A 21908-nucleotide genomic window follows, 5' to 3' on the forward strand; every position below is an offset into this window, starting at 1 on the left:
ATTATTCCATCTATATGTAACAAGAGGAAATATGTGTTTAATTTTTTTTCAGAGCAGGTAAACCAATATTTCTATATTCTTAAAACAAAAATAAAGACTATACCACATCCGTAAGATTCTCAATTTCTTGTTTAATAAAGCCCTTCTAATATATTATAATTATCTGTCACCACAAGGTATCATATGTACTGTATTGGTATGAGCTTGATCATGAGTGAGCTCAACAACAATTACATTTAGTAAACAATAACAATCACTGAAGATGGAAGAAAGATAACTCCATTTCTTACAATGGTTTACTGTATTTCATACATGAATAGAAACTGCTTAAAAACTAACTAATCTTCATTACAAACTCATCCTTTACAAAATATGCATGGTCTCTTACAATCTTAACCCTTTTACCCCCAGGCTATTTGGAACTTTCCAACCCTTAACCCCAAGGGGTTATTTTTTTTTCAAGCACTTTTTGCAGTATACTTTTTTTAAATTGCTCTAACAGCCTTAATTTTCATCATAGAGAGGTCAGGTTGGTCTCATTCTCTTGGAAAATGCCTGAAGTTTCTCAAAGAATTATCAAAAATATGCATAAAAAAAATGTAAATAGCAGTTTTTTGCAAGGACGTACTGGTACATCCATAGGGGTAAAGGGGTGAGTTTTGTGAAACGTACCAGTACGTCCTTTGGGGGTAAAAGGGTTAAACATTTCATTCCCAAGTTAAAGTATCCTCTTCTGGCTGGATAGCCACATTGCCTACGATCCCCCATAAATCCTAGGTTCCTGGCAGCTAAGAAACTTACTTCTTCTACAATCGAAGAAATGTTTGAAACCGAACAAGACATTTGATGGAAAAGATTGATTTGTATAAAAAATTTACAGTATATTTTTTTCCAAAGAAGTAATCTTTCACAACACATCCATGTTCTGATCAAATAATTTTATTCGTAATGAAATTATCCAATCAAATCCTTTTATTCTTACTAAGGCCAGAATCCTTGTCACTAAAAGAACAAGACAAAAATATGTCAAGTTTAGAAAAGGGATTTTGATGAAGGAAAAATCTATTTCTGGGCGAAGGACCAGTGTCGCCCAGTGAAATGCTCCTTAAAGCACCATTTCAAAGGTATAAATACTGCTAAATATACCAGAGTTGCATGAAATGCCAGGAACATACCCAGCTCGCTCACCCTTAGAGGGTGTCGGTATAGTAACTGGGGCGTGTTAGAACCACTATCAGAGGTCCCTTACCAATTAGTCTTCTCCTTCCTCAACATCCCCCGTTACTACGAGGTGCCGTTCTACATCCGACTACTGCCCTCCCCCCACCACTACTACTACCCATGCTCCTCCCATCATTCCTTCTATAGCACCGTGATATCAACACTCTTTCTTGTGTACGGAACCTTTATTTTGTGTTTAGTGAAGATCCATTCATTTGAAAGCTCTCTGCTTCCACAGTTAACTGGTACTCCTCCCACTGAGATCTACGTTCCTCACTGCTTAATGAATCAATGAAGCCTGAGGATGAAGTGGAAGCTTCTACCCTACAGATACCTATGTGTGGATATCTCTCCTGAAGCAAAAGAAGACTGAATTAATCACTGCTTGGTCACAATAGTGAAGTTGACTAATTTCTTAGGAGATCCTTAGTGTTAAGTATTAACCAATGCAATAGGGGAAATCCAATGGAGGAAAGATGTAGTATTATAACAAATATTCCTGCTGAGGCTGATTGTAATTATATTAATCCACCTAAAGTTGGATCTTGAGAAAAAACTCCTACATTAAGAGTCCCAGATACTATCACAAAATGTGACACCTAGAAGACAAAGAATTCTGCCCCTACTGCTATTTGTCACACAATAAATGTTACCTAAACAGCAGGAAGCTTCACGGGACTTAGAACTAATAAAGTCCCCTTCAGACATCACCCAAGAAAGCAACTGAATAGCTGAACGCTCTTTCAAGGCTGTTTTCATGAGGGGGTGTGATAAACGAACCCCAAATTAAATTCCAACAGAAATATTATGGGAAAGAGATGATTCATAAAAGCCACATGGCTGATATACATAGGTATTACAGAGATTACATCAGTATGAATAATGTTTACATCTTTTTTTTGCAGATGAAGTAAGGGTGTTTTAGAAGGCTAATAAATCTGGAAAGAAACATCTTGTGGCTGATTTTAAGACAAGCTGTTCCAACTGACCTGAAATTCCCCACAGTGACCAAGCAGGAGTAATGGAAGAATGTGTAATTGAAGTTCTCTTATCAATCATACCATCAAGATTAGAATGTGGAAGTTGCAAAAGTTATAAGCCACAGTGGCAGAAGTGCCACAATCAAGAAGAATGAGAACAAAACAGTCAAGTAGGAACTGACACAATTGGTTTTGAGAATGTGATAGAAAAAACATAATTCTTATATTAAAATCTATTATTCCTATGCTTACCTTCAAAATAGAACATGTTATATACTGAAAGTGCAAACTTCACAACCTCAGTGAAAATCAATAAGATTTTCTCTCTCCACCATTTCCCCCATCCTCCATGGGACTGCCACCCACCAGCCATGTACAAAGAGTTGAGTGAAAACAGATGGTTCTCATGTGAAACAAACAATAATGATTCAGATTTGTGAGGTTGTTTTTACCCCCTCATGGGTACAGTATTTAGCAACACATTTTTCTTAATCTGGATTCATGAGTTACTCTACGAGATTAGGTATCTTAACCCTTTTATCCGCAGGCTATTTGGAAATTTCCAACCCTTAACCCCCAGGGGGTTATTTTTTTCCCCAGCACATTTTGCAGTATATTCTTTTTAAATTGCTCTAACAGCCTTAATTTTTGTCATAGAGAGGTAAGGTTGGTCTCATTCTCTTGGAAAATGCCTGAATTTTCTCAAAAAATTATCAAAAATATGAAAAAAATTATTTTTATAGCATTATTTTTGCAAGGACGTACCGGTACGTCCATGGGGGTAAAGGGATGGCTTTTGTGAAACGTACCAGTACATCCTTTGGGGGTAAAAGGGTTAAGGATGTTACTGTTATGCTTATATTTATTGAAGGCGAATCTCAGATAATTGATGTACATAATTATCTAGTTTAAGGTAATGGATTTCCAATCTCTTTCCTTCTCTACCCCACCTCCATTAGATTGTGAGTCATCCATACAAACGTCAGGTGAGATAAATGAACAGAATTTTAAAGATAAAATTAATCATTCTTATACTTACTTGCCATTCATAACATGACCCTCCACACTTCCCCAATGACTAGTGATATCAAGAGGCTGATGAACATGTTTCAACTACAAGTGCCAGGGTTAGGGTATGGGAGCAATCTAAATTAGGAGCCATTGAGAGACAGACAGACAGTCACTGCCAAGGGAACTATGTCCTTCCAGATCTAAAGAAATAATCTACAAGATGGACTCAGCAGAAGGAAGAAGTCCCACTTGTTTTAGTATGCAGTGTTCCTTGATAAAGATTCAGTATATTGGGAGGAGAGTGATGGAAGTGGAGGTGCAGGAAGCAAGATGGAGAGGGGGACCGGAGCGAGGGTGGATGGACTATGTCGGGGATGATCTTCGATCGGGGGGATTGACCGGTGATGAAGTGTGGGACAGAGGTATATGAAGAGCGCTGGCCAGAAACGGCGACCCCACATGGAAGTGGGAAAAGATGCAGACAAAGAAGAAGAAGAAGATTCTGTGGTTCAATGTATATCTTCAGACAGCAACGACATGGACTCTGATTAGAAAGTGTATGGTGTGACTATTGAATGCTAAGACTAATAGCCAAAAGGAGATAAGAAGATCATATTATGAATAAGGATACTGTTAAAAGGTGTTCATTGTAAGAAAAGTGTTTTCCAGAGGCTGTTTTATTGTAAAAAGGCGGTTTGTCCAATTACTATTTTATTGTAAAAAGGTGGTTTGTCCAGTAGGTGTTTTATTGTTAAAGGTGGTTTACTCAGAGGCTGTAAAAGTCTCAATAGGTTAGGAAATATGAAGAGAAGGAATGAGGACCAGATAATAAAAAAAGATAGAATTTATGGGAGTGTCACAAGAAAAAAAATTAGAAGGCAGAGGAAACCATATAAACAAAGGCGCAGATAAAGACCTACACTGAGTGGGAATTCAGGCAGAAAATGCACAAGACAGGATGGAGTAGAAGAAAAACTAATTCATCTAACCGCATATTGTATAAGGAAGATCTGATGCCTGACACAATGATGATGTTGCTAATGGCTCATGCCAGTAACACTGAAGCTTACGCCAGTGGGAGACGCCAACATAAATATACCAAGGCACTTCCCCAATTTTGGGGGGTAGCAGACATCAAACAAATGAAAAAAAAGGGGATCTTTCCTCTCTACATTCCTCCTAGCCTAACAAGGGACTCAACCGAGTTCGGCTGGTAATGCTAGGGTGCCACAGCCCACTCTCCCCTGTTATCCACCACAGATGAAGCTTCATAACGCTGAATCCCCTACTGCTGTTACCTCCGTGGTCATTCAAGGCGATCCTACTGCTGTTACCTCCGTGGTCATTCAAGGCGATCGGAGGAAGCAGCAGGGCCTACCAGAACTGCATCACAATCGCTCGCCATTTATTGCTATTTCTAGCACGCTCTCTTGCCTCTCTCGCATCTATCCTCCTATCACCTAGAGCTTTCTTCACTCCATCCATCCACCCAAACCTTGGCCTTCCTCTTGTACTTCTTCCATCAACTCTTGCTTTCATCACCTTCTTAAGCAGACAGCCATTTTCCAACACCTACTAAACTAATATCTCTGGAGAAAATATGGAATATTAGTAGAATATCTAATTTTTCTTTTGAGATCAAATCAGTCTGTAAAATAGTGGGTTTGTATTTTATAACGATAAATTTCAAATTACGAATTCTCACATAGTATTTTTAAAAACCCTTAATTCTATACCTTAGCTAATTTCAATGAGATAAACTGGTAACCAAATGATAGCAAGTTCTGTCTCAAAATATTTCAGTCAGACAGAGGTACACATTTATATGTATAGGTTGTAGGTTGGCCAGGATCCACCCACCCGTATAGATACTACTGCGAGAGTGTTATTGGGTCCTTTAACTGGCCAAACAGTACTAAACTGTATCTCTGTCTCTGGTAATGGCTTATTTTTCCTTTGCCTACACATACACCAAATAGTCTGGCCTATTCTTTCCACATTCTCCTCTGTCCGCATAAACCTGTCAACACTGAGATTACCAAACAATTTTTCTTCCCTCAAGAGGTTAACTACTGCACTGTAATTGTTCAGTGGCTACTTTCTTCTTGGTAAGGGTAGAAAAGACTCTTTTAGGAGAAGAACACTCCACACTCAAACCATTGTCCTTTAATTCTCTTGCTTGAGAGTACACTCAGGCACACTATTCTATCTTATCTCCCTTCCTCTTGTTTTTTAAAGTTTTTATGGTTTATTTAGACTCTTTTGGGAGAAGAACACTCCACACTCAAACCATTGTCCTTTAATTCTCTTGCTTGAGAGTAAACTCAGGCACACTATTCTATCTTATCTCCCTTCCTCTTGTTTTTTAAAGTTTTTATGGTTTATTTAAGGAAGATTTATTTTAATATCATTACGGTTCTTAAAAATATTTTTTTTTCAATTGTTCATCGGTTCTTTTGAAGTGTATTTCCTTTCCTCACTGGGCTATTTTTCCCTTTTAGAGCCCTTGGGCTTCTAGCATCCTGCTTTTCCAACTAGGGTTTTAGTTTAGCTAGTAATAATAATAATAATAATAATAATAATAATAATAATAATAATGATATGAAATATGTTATTTTTATAATAAAATAAATTTTTGAATATACTTACCCGGTGATTATAATAGCTGCAACTCTGTTGCTCGACAGAAAATTCTAAGGTAAAATTCGCCAGCGATCGCTACACAGGTTGCGGGTGTGCCCAACAGCGCCATCTGTCGTCCAGATACCCAGTACTCAATGTAAACAAAGAACTCAATTTTCTCCTCGTCCCACTGTGTCTCTATTGGGGAGGAAGGGAGGGTCCTTTAATTTATAATCACCGGGTAAGTATATTCAAAAATTTATTTTATTATAAAAATAACATTTTTCAATATTTAACTTAGCCGGTGATTATAATAGCTGATTCACACCCAGGGGGGTGGGTAGAGACCAGCAAAATATGTTTACATTATTATGAGCTAAGAATTTTTATTTCGTTTTAGAAGTTATCAAAATAACAAAAACAAAATAAATAGGTACCTGGTAAGGAAGTCGACTTGAACAATTACTCTGCCTTTTTAAGTACGTCTTCCTTACGGAGCCTCGCGATCCTCTTAGGATGCTGATCGACCCCTAAGATCTGAAGTATCAAGGGTTGCAACCCATACAACAGGACCTCATCAAAACCCCTAATCTAGGCGCTTCTCAAGAAATGACTTTGACCACCAGCCAAATCAACCAGGATGAGAAAGGCTTCTTAGCCTTCCGGACAACCCAAAAACAACAATAAAAACATTTCAAGAGAAAGATTAAAAAGGTTATGGAATTAGGGAATTGTAGTGGTTGAGCCCTCACCCACTACTGCACTCGCTGCTACGAATGGTCCCAGTGTGTAGCAGTTCTTGTAAAGAGACTGGACATCTTTCAAGTAAAATGACGCGAACACTGACTTGCTTCTCCAATAGGTTGTGTCCATTATACTTTGCAGAGATATATTTTGCTTAAAGGCCACGGAAGTTGTTACAGCTCTAACTTCGTGCGTCTTCACCTTAAGCAAAGTTTGGTCTTCCTCACTCAGATGTGAATGAGCTTCTCGTATTAACAATCTGATAAAGTCTGACCAAGCATTCTTTGACAAAGGCAAGGATGGTTTCTTAACTGAACACCATAAAGCTTCAGATTGGCCTTGTAAAGGTTTAGTACGCTTAAAATAGAACTTAAGAGCTCTAACAGGGCATAAGACTCTTTCTAGTTCATTGCCTACGATCTCCGATAAGCTGGGGATATCGAAAGATTTAGGCCAAGGCCGAAAAGGCAGCTCATTTTTGGCTAGAAAACCAAGTTGTAGCGAACAAGTGGCTTTTTCTGACGAAAATCCTATGTTCTTGCTGAAGGCATGAATCTCACTGACTCTTTTAGCCGAGGCTAAGCATACCAGGAAAAGAGTCTTAAGAGTGAGATCTTTCAGGGAGGCTGATTGTAACGGCTCCAACCTGTCTGATATGAAGAATCTTAGTACCACGTCTAAATTCCATCCAGGGGTAGCCAAACGACGCTCCTTGGTGGTCTCAAAAGACTTAAGGAGGTCTTGCAGCTCTTTATGTTTGGAAAGATCTAAGCCTCTATGCCGGAAGACCGATGCCAACATGCTTCTGTAGCCCTTGATAGTGGGAGCTGAAAGGGATCGTCCTTTTCTCAGGTATAAGAGAAAAACAGCTATTTGAGCTACAGAGGTACTGGTCAAGGATACAAAAAACTGACTTGCACCAGACTCGGAAGACTTCCCACTTCGATTGGTAGACTCTAATGGAAGAAGCTCTCCTTGCTCTAGCAATCGCACTGGCTGCTTCCTTCGAAAAGCCTCTAGCTCTCGAGAGTCTTTCGATAGTCTGAAGGCAGTCAGACGAAGAGCGTGGAGGCTTTGAAGTACCTTCTTTACGTGTGGCTGACGTAGAAGGTCTACCCTTAGAGGAAGACTACTGGGAACGTCTTCTAACCATCGAAGTATCTCGGTGAACCATTCTCTCGCGGGCCAGAGGGAAGCAACTAACGTCAACCTTGTCCCTTCGTGAGAGGCGAACTTCTGCAGTACCTTGTTGACAATCTTGAACGGTGGGAATGCGTAGAGATCCAGATGTGACCAATCTAGGAGGAAAGCATCTATATGTATTGCTGCTGGGTCCGGGACTGGAGAGCAATAGATTGGAAGCATCTTGGTCAGCGAGGTTGCAAAGAGATCTATGGATGTTTTACCCCAAGTGGCCCAAAGTCTCTTGCACACATCCTTGTGGAGGGTCCATTCGGTTGGAATTACTTGCCCTTTCCGACTGAGACAATCTGCTATGACGTTCATGTCGCCTTGGATGAACCTCGAGACTAGGGAGATGTCTTGACCTTTTGACCAGATGAGCAGGTCCCTTGTGATCTCGTACAACGTCAGTGAGTGGGTACCTCCTTGTTTGGAGATGTACGCCAAGGCCGTGGTGATGTCCGAGTTAACTTCCACCACTTTGCCTCGAAGGAGAGACTTGAAGCTTTTCAAGGCCAGATGTACTGCCAACAGCTCCTTGCAGTTGATATGCATGCTCCTCTGACTCGAGTTCCACAGTCCTGAGCATTCCCGACTGTCTAGTGTCGCGCCCCAGCCCACGTCCGATGCGTCCGAGAAGAGAACGTGGTTGGGAGTCTGAACAGCCAGGGGAAGACCCTCTCTTAGGTTGATATTGTCCTTCCACCAAGTCAGACAAGACTTTATCTTTTCGGAAACCGGGATCGAGAGGCCTAATCGAAGAGGCCTAATAAAGGCGGAGAGATATAAAATATATAGAGGAAAATCTATAACGTGATATAATTACTAAAAGCCTAAACGCACTTCCGCTAAGGGAAGGGTCGGCCATTTAAAAGTGAAAGAAAGTCCATACACTCTTTGTCACCATAATTAAATCTATCCAAAACGAGTTCAAGATTTAAGATGAAGATAAAACACCTGCATAGCGAAAGCTCAAAACTAGAATAGTGTACTTCACCAATTAGTTGTGAAAACAAATCCAGTTTAGCAACAGCGAATAAGCACGTCTTGTCGGGAGCACGACAGAGAGAAAATTGAGTTCTTTGTTTACATTGAGTACTGGGTATCTGGACGACAGATGGCGCTGTTGGGCACACCCGCAACCTGTGTAGTGATCGCTGGCGAATTTTACCTTAGAGTTTTCTGTCGAGCAACAGAGTTGCAGCTATTATAATCACCGGCTAAGTTAAATATTGAAAAATTACCTGTTCATCAGAAAAATAAAATGGTAGGTTGAGACGAACCACCCCTGGTCTGATAACTTCCATGTCACTATGCTCTCGATGCCTTCTTAAATGACTTCTGTCCAGTCTCTTATCTTCAACCAATAGTTTTTCAAATTTCAAAGCTAAATCTTCATCAATTCCAAGAAGATCTTGAGCATATGGTCCTGCACACATGCAACCACCTCGAGCTTGAATCCCAAACAAGTCATTTAAAATCGAGCATACAAAATTATGATGTAAGAAAAGACCACTTGTCGAATGACGGACAACAAAAGACAGGATAGGGATACGGTTCTCAAAGTCTACGTTGCCAATAGGTACCAGTTGTGGGGTATTATGAACCAGTTCTGCTATCTTTCTGCAAACATATAGAAAATCCAGCAGTTAAAATCATTTCTAAAATCGCATACAAAAACAGCAAATAACTAAGACGCCAATATAATTACTGAACATTGTCAAAATACAACTAAGACTGCAATAAAGATTACTGAAAATTGTCAAAATATTCAAGGGCTTCTCATTAAACAAAGAATATTAATATCTTCTAACTTTTAAAAGTATATCGAAATGCAAAAATATGTTATTTTCATTAGTAAAATAAATTTTTGAATATACTTACCCGGTGATCATATAAGCTGTCAGCTCTGCTGCCCGACAGAAAAACCTAAGGACAAAATACGCCAGCGATCGCTATACAGGTGGGGGTGTACATCAACAGCGCCATCTGTCGAGCAGGTACTCAAGTACTCCATTTCAACACAGAACCAATTTTCTCCTCGGCCCACTGGGTCTCTATTGGGGAGGAAGGGAGGGTCCTTTAATATATGATCACCGGGTAAGTATATTCAAAAATTTATTTTACTAATGAAAATAACATTTTTCAATATTAAACTTAGCCGGTGATCATATAAGCTGATTCACACCCAGGGGGGTGGGTAGAGACCAGCATTATATGTTACATTTAAGAGCTAAGTATTTTGTATTTCATTTTAGCAGTTATTCAAAATAACAAACATAAAATAAATAAGTACCTGGTAAGGAAGTCGACTTGAACAATTACTCTGCCTTTTTAAGTACGTCTTCCTTACTGAGCCTCGCGATCCTCATAGGATGCTGAGCGACTCCTAGGAGCTGAAGTATGAAGGGTTGCAACCCATACTAAAGGACCTCATCAAAACCTCTAATCTAGGCGCTTCTCAAGAAAAGAATTTGACCACCCGCCAAATCAACCAGGATGCGAAAGGCTTCTTAGCCTTCCGGACAACCCAAAAACAACAATAAAAAACCTTTCAAGAGAAAGATTAAAAAGGTTATGGGATTAGGGGAATGTAGTGGTTGAGCCCTCACCTACTACTGCACTCGCTGCTACGAATGGTCCCAGGGTGTAGCAGTTCTCGTAAAGAGACTGGACATCTTTAAGATAAAAAGACGCGAACACTGACTTGCTTCTCCAATAGGTTGCGTCCATTATACTCTGCAGAGATTTGTTTTGTTTGAAGGCTACTGAAGTTGCGACAGCTCTAACTTCATGTGTCCTTACCTTCAGCAAAGCATGGTCTTCGTCATTCAGATGGGAATGAGCTTCTCGAATCAAAAGTCTGATATAATAGGAAACTGCATTCTTCGACATAGGTAAAGAAGGTTTCTTAATAGCGCACCATAAAGCTTCTGACTGCCCTCGTAAAGATTTAGTTCGTCTCAAATAGTACTTAAGAGCTCTAACAGGGCATAAGACTCTTTCTCGTTCATTTCCGACCAAATTAGAAAGGCTTGGAATATCGAACGATTTAGGCCAAGGACGAGAAGGAAGCTCGTTTTTGGCTAGAAAACCAAGCTGTAAGGAACATGTAGCCGTTTCAGATGAAAATCCGATGTTCCTGCTGAAGGCGTGTATCTCACTGACTCTTTTAGCTGTTGCTAAGCAGACGAGGAAAAGAGTCTTCAAAGTGAGATCTTTAAAGGAGGCTGATTGTAGTGGCTCGAACCTTTCTGACATAAGGAATCTTAGTACCACGTCTAAATTCCAACCTGGTGTGGCCACACGACGCTCCTTCGAGGTCTCAAAAGACTTAAGGAGGTCCTGTAGATCTTTGTTGTTGGAAAGATCTAAGCCTCTGTGACGGAAGACTGCTGCCAACATGCTTCTGTAACCCTTGATCGTGGGAGCTGAAAGAGATCTTTCCTTCCTTAGGTATAAAAGGAAGTCAGCTATCTGAGTTACAGAGGTACTGGTTGAGGATACTGATACCGACTTGCACCAGCTTCGGAAGACTTCCCACTTCGACTGGTAGACTTTAAGAGTGGATGTCCTCCTTGCTCTAGCAATCGCTCTGGCTGCCTCCTTCGAAAAGCCTCTAGCTCTCGAGAGTCTTTCGATAGTCTGAAGGCAGTCAGACGAAGAGCGTGGAGGCTTGGGTGTACCTTCTTTACGTGTGGCTGACGCAGAAGGTCCACTCTTAGAGGAAGTGTTCTGGGAACGTCCACTAGCCATTGCAGTACCTCGGTGAACCATTCTCTCGCGGGCCAGAGGGGAGCAACCAACGTCAACCTTGTCCCTTCGTGAGAGGCGAACTTCTGCAGTACTCTGTTGACAATCTTGAACGGGGGGAATGCATAAAGGTCTAGATGGGACCAATCCAGAAGAAAGGCATCTATATGAACTGCTGCTGGGTCCGGGATCGGAGAGCAATAAATTGGGAGCCTCTTGGTCATCGAGGTTGCGAATAGATCTATGGTAGGTTGGCCCCACAAGGCCCATAGTCTCTTGCATACATTCATGTGAAGGGTCCATTCTGTTGGGATGATTTGACCCTTCCGGCTGAGGCGGTCTGCCATGACATTCATGTTGCCTTGAATGAACCTCGTTACTAGAGACAGGTTTAGATCTCTTGACCAGGTGAGGAGGTCCCTTGCGATCTCGTATAACGTCATCGAATGAGTCCCTCCTTGCTTGGAGATGTACGCCAAGGCTGTGGTGTTGTCGGAGTTCACCTCCACCACCTTGCCTAGAAGGAGAGACTTGAAGCTTCTCAAGGCCAGATGAACTGCCAGTAGCTCCTTGCAGTTGATATGTAACGTTCTTTGATCCGCGTTCCACGTGCCCGAGCATTCCCGACCGTCTAATGTCGCACCCCAGCCCGTGTCCGATGCGTCCGAGAAGAGAACGTGGTTGGGGGTCTGAACAGCCAGTGGCAGACCCTCTCTGAGGTGAATGTTGACCTTCCACCAAGTCAGTGAAGACTTCATCTTCTCGGAAATAGGGATCGAGACCGCTTCTAGCGTCTTGTCCTTTCTCCAGTGAACAGCTAGATGAAATTGAAGGGGTCGGAGGTGCAGTCTCCCTAACGCAATGAACTGGTCCAGTGATGAAAGCGTCCCTATCAGACTCATCCACTGTCTGACTGAACATCGGTCCTTCTTTAGCATGTTCTGGATGCATTCTTGGGCTTGACTGATTCTGGGGGCCGACGGAAAAGCCCGAAAAGCTTGACTCTGAATCTCCATTCCTAGGTACACTATAGTTTGGGATGGGACGAGTTGGGACTTTTCCATATTGACCAGGAGACCCAATTCCTTGGTCAGATCCAGAGTCCATTTTAGATTCTCCAGACAGCGACGACTTGACGAAGCTCTTAGAAGCCAGTCGTCCAAATAAAGGGAGGCTCTGATGTCTGCTAAATGCAGGAATTTGGCAATATTCCTCATCAGTTTCGTAAAAACAAGAGGCGCCGTGCTTAGGCCAAAGCACAGGGCTTGAAATTGGTATACAACCTTCCCGTAAACGAACCTTAGAAAAGGTTGGGAATCTGGGTGGATGGGGACGTGAAAGTAAGCGTCCTTGAGGTCTAAAGAGACCATCCAGTCTTCCTTCCTGACCGATGCTAGAACCGACTTTGTCGTCTCCATGGTGAACGTCTGCTTTGTGACAAAGACATTCAGAGCACTGATGTCTAGCACCGGTCTCCACCCTCCTGTCTTCTTCACGACTAAGAAGAGACGGTTGTAGAAGCCCGGGGATTGATGGTCCCGGACTTTGACTACCGCTCCCTTTTGTAGTAAGAGAGACACCTCTTGCTGCAAAGCTAGTCTCTTGTCCTCCTCTCTGTACCTGGGAGAGAGGTCGATGGGAGTTGTTGCTAGAGGGGGCTTGCGCAAGAATGGAATCTTGTACCCCTCTCTGAGTAACTTCACAGATTGTGCGTCTGCGCCCCTGTTCTCCCAGGCCTGCCAGTAGTTCTTGAGCCTGGCTCCCACTGCTGTCTGAAGAAGGTGGCAGTCAGACTCTGCCTCTAAAGGACTTGGAACCTTTCTTCTTGCTCCCACGTTGACCTTCGGCACGAGCACCTCCTCTGCTGGAGGCTCTGCCACGAAAGGGCGGAATGAACCTTGACGCTGGAGTATCCATCCTGGGTCTAGACACGGAGGGCAAAGGGGTGGCTTTGCGTGCGGATGACGCAACCAGGTCATGTGTGTCTTTTTGAATCAAGGAGGCAGCAATCTCCTTGATCAACTCCTCAGGGAAGAGGCACTTCGAGAGAGGAGCAAACATAAGCTCCGATCTTTGACATGGGGTTACTCCAGCTGACAAGAAGGAGCAAAGGTGTTCCCGTTTCTTGAGGACCCCGGAAACGAAAGAAGCCGCAAGCTCACTAGAACCATCCCGTATGGCTTTGTCCATGCAGGACATTATGAGCATGGAAGTTTCCTTGTCAGAAGGGGAGGTCTTCCTGCTCAACGCTCCCAAACACCAGTCCAAAAAGTTAAAAACTTCGAACGCTCTGAATACTCCTTTCATCAGATGGTCTAAATCCGAAGGAGTCCAACAAATCTTGGAGCGTCTTATGGCCAGCCTGCGGGGAGAGTCTACAAGACTTGAGAAGTCGCCCTGGGCAGAGGCAGGAACTCCCAAGCCGAGAACTTCTCCCGTGGCATACCAGACGCTAGATCTGGAAGCAAGCTTGGCAGGGGGAAACATGAAAGCTGTCTTCCCTAGTAGCTTCTTGGACTGCAACCAATCTCCCAGCACTCTTAAAGCTCTCTTGGACGAGCGGGCGAGGACGAGCTTCGTAAAGGCAGGTGCGGATGACTGCGTGCCTAAAGCGAACTCAGAGGGAGGAGAGCCTGGTGCTGCCGACACAAACTGATCAGGATATAAATCCTTGAACAGTGCAAGCACTTTCCTAAAGTCCAAGGAGGGAGGCGTGGTCTTGGGTTCGTCGATGTCCGTGTGCGGGTCGTCAAGATGTGCAGCGTCGTCATCATCAGAGAGTCCATCGTCTGAATGTTGAGGAGGAAGCGGCAAAGGAGTAGGAATCAGCTGGTCGGCTGAGTCCGGCAGCACGGGTGCATGCGTGACTGCACTGGACGCAACGTCATGGAACTGTTGGTCAGTCTGTGAGCTGGCAACAACCATAGCTGTGTGGGGAAGCAAAGCTTCTACTCCTGACTGTCTAGTCTGCTGCGGGCGAGTAGTGGTAACCACAGTGGGTTGCGGAGGTTGACGCACAGCGTCAAAACAAAGCAACTTAACTCCACCCTCCTGTTGTTGTGGCAACTCGCGAACGTCAACGGAGGGTTCCGTGCGTCTGTGAACGTCAACGTGCGGCTGGCAGAGTACACTGCGCATGGGTGGTGGGACTCTCACAGCTGGAGTGCGGGAGAAGGTAGCCTCAGCGTCTACTGTACGCACAACCGTGGTTGGTTGTAGGCTAACGGGTGCAGCGTCAACCTTCTCCGCACGATACTCCTGCATAAAAGATGCTAACTGTGTCTGCATAGACTGTAGCAAAGACCACTTAGGGTCTACAGCAGCAGGTGCGGCAACAGACGGTGTTACTGCCTGTTGCGGTACCGCTTTGCCTCTCTTAGGAGGTGTGCAGTCATCGGAAGACTGCAGCGAGTCCGAACTGACCCAGTGGCTACACCTGGGCCGTTGGACTTGCGCGGAAGGGACCTTGCGTTTGAGAGGCCGTGAGACCTTGGTCCATCGTTTCTGGCGTGAAACCTCTTCCGCAGACGAGGAATGAACGGGCTCTCTCGTCTTCTTGTGGGTGGGGCGATCTTGGCAAGATACGTCCGAAACCACGGAGGGAACGTCTGTCCGCTGATTAAAGCCTGTCGAACCCTTTGGTCGTACGACATTGCTTCTCCCCTGGGCTTGGGAGCTTGCAAGAGGTCCCGGACTGGGAGGACGACAGGCACGAACAGACGCACCCTCAAGCGCAACACTAACACTTTTCACAGCACTACCACTCACTTCACTTCCCACTGCACTCTTACCCTTCAACTCCCTGACGTCAGCCATGAGTTGGTTGCGGTCACTCGCCAATGACTCGACTCTCTCACCCAGAGCCTGGATGGCACGCATCATATCTGCCATCGAAGGTTGTTGAGTGCTAGAAGGGGGATCAGGTGTAACCACTACAGGGGAAGGAATAGGTTGTGGGGCATGGGGAGAGGAAAAATCAACTGAGCAAGATGAACTCCTCCTGACTCTATCTCTCTCTAGCCTACGTGAATATTTAAGGAATTCGAGAAAATCGAATTCCGAAAGCCCAACGCATTCCTCACACCGATCTTCCCATTGACAGGATTTACCCCGACAATTGGAACAAATGGTGTGAGGATCGATAGAGGCCTTCGGAAGACGCCTTGAACAGTCCCTAGCACTACACTTCCTGTATTTGGGGACTTGAGAAGGGTCAGACATCTTGAATTAGTCAAAGGGGGAATTCAAAATCTATCCAAGTCGTCAACAAATAATCCAAAATTCAAACAAAGAATGCAAGGAAGTATTGAAGATAACCTCTGCAAAGCGAAAGCTAAAAAACTAGAAATGAGTACTTCACCAAAACTGTGAAAATCAATCCAGTAAGCAACAGCGTATTTAGTAGGTCTTGCCAGTGGCACGACAGAGAGAAAATTGGTTCTGTGTTGACATGGAGTACTTGAGTACCTGCTCGACAGATGGCGCTGATGATGTACACCCCCACCTGTATAGCGATCGCTGGCGTATTTTGTCCTTAGGTTTTTCTGTCGGGCAGCAGAGCTGACAGCTTATATGATCACCGGCTAAGTTTAATATTGAAAAATTGACTTTGGATCTCATGGGCTTTTTAAAAAATGTGAAAATATCCTTACTTATTCAAAAGTTTATGTCGAGTCAAGATGAAATCAGAAGTAATATTGTTCTTAAGCTGCATAACTAAGCCTGCTCTAATGGCCTCTACAACAGCTGGCGTGCCTCCTTCCTCTTTGGTCTCTACATCCTGTAAATAATAAGGTAAAGAGTAAATAAATAAAGTACATATTATACATATACTGATCTATTCACCACTAACTATCTTTTCAAAGCTTCAGGAAATGACATGGATTGCATTATAAAATTCAGGCCAGAGTGCTGCCCAGTGCAAATCTGCTATTCTTCCTTTATTATTATTACTAGCCAAGCTACAACCCTTGGAAAAGCAAGATGCTATAAGCCCAAGGGCTCCAACAGGAAAAAATAGCCCAGTGAGGAAAGGAAATAAGGAAATAAATAAATGATGAGAATAAATTAACAATATATCATTCTAAGAACAGTAACAGCGTCAAAACAGATATATCCTATATAAACTATTAACATAAAAAACAAATATGTCATATATAAACAATAAAAAGACTCATGTCAGCCTGGTCAACATAAAAACATTTACAGAAATTTACATTACTAGTTATAATAAAAATATCAAACGAAGTTGTAAACATAAATTCTCATTCATAAAGTACATAGCAAATAATTTGGCAAGCCTTTACAACTACTGTACAGATTATAGTAAATCCCTAGATACAAGTGAGATGTGTTCCAAGAGTGAATTAGCATGGGAAAAGCTTGCAAAGCATTCAGCTTCTGACCCTCCTACTCCCTACCCTCCATCGTTTACAGTCAACTAATCATGCTACCACTTACATACAGTATCAAAAATTCCTATAGCTTTTTACATAACAAAATCTTTTAAAATCTAATTGATTTGTATGTTATTCATGTATTTCCCTTGCATTTCAATGACCTACAAGTAAAGTTTTTTCCTCTTTTATTCCATCATGGGATCTAGCTGTTTAGCGAGTAAACCAACATATACTTACCAAGAAATTCTACTGCTATTTGTACATGATAAAATCAAACAACTATTTCAAATTAAAAATAACCATTCTATCAAATTTTAAAGCTTTCCAATAAGTAAAAATGCAGCTGTATGAATTATTGATATATACGAACACTAGATATCTAAAGGTACCAAATCAGCTGATTGAGAAGTCAATAAAAAAAATGTCAGTCTTTATTCTATCTATCTCCCATGGCACTTCCCCAAATTTTGGGAGGTAGCCAACATCCAAAAAGAAACAGGATTTTTTCCTCATCATTGCTCCCTGCCTGACGAGAGACTCAGTGTCTGGAGTGTCTGAGGAGCATGACTGGTGTAACTCAATTGGGCAGAATTAAGAACAAAGTAGTAAGGGCGAGAACAGATGTGAGAAATTAATTAGCGGCTAGAATGAATAGGAATGCGTTGAGGTGGTTTGGCCATGTAGAGAGGATAGAAGATGGGTGTCTGCTGAAGGTGATGAATAATGAATACAAGAGTTGATGGGAAAGGTGCAGAGGAAGGCCAAGGTTTGAGTGAATGGATGGAGTTAAAGAAAAAAATCCCAAGGTGACAGGAGGACAGATATGAGAGAGGCAAAAGCGTATGCTAGGAATAGAAACGAATGCTGCTGCCTTGGTTAAACTTCTGAAGTTTCACTGATTTAACTGCCTGACTCAGAAGATCATTCCACAATCTGTTCATAACTGGAATAAAACTTCTAGAATACATGTACAGTGGTATCGAGCCATATGATGGAAAAGGCCAAAACTTCTAGAATACAGTGGTATTGAGCCTTATGATGGAAAAGGCAAGGTTGTCAGAATTAACTGCATACCTAGTACTAAGTACAGGATGGTAAAGTCTGGGAAGATCAGAATGCAAAGGATGGTGTGTATTTTGAAAAGTCTTTTGCAACATGCATTTTTGGGAAACTAGTGTAGAAAACTTTGAAGACAATAGTACTGTCCATTCCCTTTCTTGCGTTGGGCATCGAACAGTAGTCATCAAATTCATTGACTCCCTAGCCCACATCAAAAGAGGTATTGCTAATGTTACCCAAAACTGCCATTGATTTTCTGACAGAAGTAGTATCAGTGGCAAGGGGATTGCACCTTGACCAAAGCCTTCTCATTGGATCTGTGGTTGGAATGACTGTACCAGGACAGGAAACACCGTTTCCAGTCAAAAAGGTCAAGATTAATTCAAGTCTTTGAAACTGCTCTTAGGTAGGGTTTTAAACTACCCAAAGAATGTGATTTTTTGTGGAGACTTTAAAATGCTATTGAGTGGGGATTTCAACTTCCTCAAAATAATGTAATGCTTTTATGGAGTCTATTTGGAATTCCTATTGAGTGGGGTTTTATTTCAACTTCCACAAAGAATGCGACATCTTTATGGAGTCGATTGGAAAGTACTACAGAGTGGGGATTTCAATTTCCCCAAAGAATGTGACATCTCTATTGAGTCTATTTGGAAGTCTCACAGAGTAGGGATTTCAATTTCCACAAAGAATGTGACATCTTTATTGAGTCTATTTGGAAGTCTCACAGAGTAGGGATTTCAATTTCCCCAAAGAATGCGACATCTTTATTGAGTCTATTTGGAAGTCTCACAGAGTAGGGATTTCAATTTCCCCAAAGAATGCGACATCTCTATTGAGTCTATTTGGAAGTCTCACAGAGTAGGGATTTCAATTTCCACAAAGAATGTGACATCTTTATTGAGTCTATTTGGAAGTCTCACAGAGTAGGGATTTCAATTTCCCCAAAGAATGCGACATCTCTATTGAGTCTATTTGGAAGTCTCACAGAGTAGGGATTTCAATTTCCACAAAGAATGTGACATCTTTATTGAGTCTATTTGGAAGTCTCACAGAGTAGGGATTTCAATTTCCCCAAAGAATGCGACATCTTTATTGAGTCTATTTGGAAGTCTCACAGAGTAGGGATTTCAATTTCCCCAAAGAATGCGACATCTTTATTGAGTCTATTTGGAAGTCTCACAGAGTAGGGATTTCAATTTCCCCAAAGAATGCGACATCTCTATTGAGTCTATTTGGAAGTCTCACAGAGTAGGGATTTCAATTTCCACAAAGAATGCGACATCTCTATTGAGTCTATTTGGAAGTCTCACAGAGTAGGGATTTCAATTTCCACAAAGAATGTGACATCTTTATTGAGTCTATTTGGAAGTCTCACAGAGTAGGGATTTCAATTTCCCCAAAGAATGCGACATCTTTATTGAGTCTATTTGGAAGTCTCACAGAGAAGGGATTTCAATTTCCCCAAAGAATGCGACATCTTTACTGAGTCTATTTGGAAGTCTCACAGAGTAGGGATTTCAATTTCCCCAAAGAATGCGACATCTTTACTGAGTCTATTTGGAAGTATCATAGAGTAGGGATTTCAATTTCCCCAAAGAATGCGACATCTTTATTGAGTCTATTTGGAAGTATCATAGAGTAGGGATTTCAATTTCCCCAAAGAATGTGACATCTCTATTGAGTCTATTTGGAAGTATCATAGAGTAGGGATTTCAATTTCCCCAAAGAATGTGACATCTCTATTGAGTCTATTTGGAAGTATCATAGAGTAGGGATTTCAATTTCTCCAAAGAATGTGACATCTTTATTGAGTCTATTTGGAAGTATCATAGAGTAGGGATTTCAATTTCCCCAAAGAATGTGACATCTTAATGGAAGTTTACTGAAAGAAGTTTGAAGACTTTACGGAAGTGCAAGGGTTACATGAATTTTTACTGCCTGAGAAGCTAGACACAATGATGATTAATGATACACTAGGAGATAGATTTCACCCACTTTCAGTAACTACTGAGACTAGACAATTTAATGCTCAGCACTCATTTTTTACTAATGTCTGCCTTGTCCTGTTTGAAAGTTGGTGTACCCCTAAGAGTTGCAAAATGGGTGATCAGCCTTGGAAAAGCCACTGAGAAAGCATTTCCTTGAGGTTTATCAGAACTTTTTCCATATCAATTTTGACACCATGAATAAGGTTTCGGTTGTCTGCAATCCAGACATTAAAACAGAGTACAGTAATACCCCGCACAACTACATCATCAATTGGTTCACAGAGACTCTTGGTAAGTTAATTTTCGATGTAGGTCTGATTTTCACCCTATAAAGTGAATTAAAGATTCCAAATCAATTTTTTTACACAAAAAAATACTTTCAACTTACTATCATTTTATAAAAACTAGGTATCTAATTTGACTTAGAACCTGATGTAAGGTGAGATAGAATGATGTAAGTTAGATTATGTTTTTATATTCAATATCAGAGGAGAGCGAAGTAAAGTTGGAACATATGTATGTTGAACCAACTGTGCTCCTCTCTGTGAGGACCTATTCACAAAACCCTTTGGGGACAAGGCAAGGATAATAGATGGACAACAAACACTTCTCTTTTTGAGAAATGAAAGAAAATTCCTTATCCACCGATGAGGAAGAGGAAATTCCATGCTAAGGGACAAGAATGCCATGAAAAACAACAGTATTTTCAACATCCTCCAAAGAGACAATTTCTCAAAAGGTTTCATCCCAGCCTTATCAGTCTGCATACAATTACCCTCAGAGTGTTTTGCACATTACCATCTAGGGGAAAATAGTAACCTTATCAGGCTGGTGTCCTGGGTTCATTGGTATACTTACAAAAGAAAGGAAAGAAGCAGAACAGAGAAGGTTATGACTCTGGTTCCTTTCAGAACAACAGAATAAGGGACATCAATATTTCTTTCTAAAAGAGACTACAACCCTGCATTAACACTGATATATTTAGTGCAATAACTTACCTGCAAATACCTATGTGAACCTCTTGTGACAAAAAACACTGTCCCACCCCCACACACTTCAGGAACTGGGTTTTTAAAAAGATGCTTCTTCGCAATTAGAATACCTGCATGGAAAAAATATAGCAATGATTAATTACTGTACAATATACAGTATAATCAATTACAAACACATTTCCCTATTCAATATCAAGTCATTTCATTTGGGATCCCTCCAAAAAAAAAAAAAAGAATCATGGATGAACTAAATGTGGAAAACTTTCTCAGCATTAAACAATTTATATACATATGAATCTTCAACAGAGTATCAAATCCAACATACTTCTTCTTCCCCACCGTTATCCCTACATTAAGGGGTCAGTTGCCTTATGTGCCTCTCCAGTGCCTTCTATCAAAGGCATCCTCTACCACCAAACCTCTTCTCTCCATATCATCCTTCACCCTATTTTGCCATGTGATTTTCTGACTCCCTCTTGATCTTCTCTCCCTAGCAGTTCCTCCAAAACCCTTCTCACTCCCTCCCCTCCATCCATCCTCAACGCATGCTCATAACATCTCAATTGCGACACTCTTATCATCTATGTAATCTGCACTACACATGCCATTCTTCTTATTTCATCATTTTCCAACCTTTCAAACAGTGATATTCCCATAGTCCACCTTACTATGCTCATCTTTGTTCTCTCAGGCTTTGCTTCCTCTTTTCATCTTTTAAGCCCAAGTTTCTGATCAATACATTAACACTGGTCTTATTACTGCATTATACATCTTGACTTTTACCTTGACTGGCCTTTTCCTATCACATACCACTCCTGCTACCTCCCTCCACTTTCCTTATGCTGCTTTTATCCGATTCTCAACTTCAGCCTCACATCCTCCCTCCTGATTTAAAGTAGACCCAAAGTATCTAAATTGTTCTACCTGTTTTATAATTGCTCCCCTACTTTCTTT

General features: G+C 41.7%; 1 protein-coding gene across 2 annotated transcripts in view; it reads right to left on the bottom strand.

Moving 5' to 3' along the window:
• Window positions 1-21908, bottom strand: part of LOC137632644 (uncharacterized) — an 83015-nt gene that overhangs the window by 29466 nt on the left and 31641 nt on the right. For both annotated transcript variants that reach the window (XM_068364713.1, XM_068364714.1), the window contains exons 7-9: window positions 20961-21064; window positions 16166-16293; window positions 9005-9383 (exon numbers count right to left, since the gene is read on the bottom strand). In XM_068364713.1, the coding sequence (XP_068220814.1) occupies window positions 9005-9383; window positions 16166-16293; window positions 20961-21064 (611 nt within the window). The remainder of the gene's footprint in view (window positions 1-9004; window positions 9384-16165; window positions 16294-20960; window positions 21065-21908) is intronic.

Source organism: Palaemon carinicauda, chromosome 41 (genome assembly GCF_036898095.1).
Source record: "Palaemon carinicauda isolate YSFRI2023 chromosome 41, ASM3689809v2, whole genome shotgun sequence".
NCBI classification, from domain to species: Eukaryota; Metazoa; Arthropoda; class Malacostraca; order Decapoda; family Palaemonidae; genus Palaemon; species Palaemon carinicauda.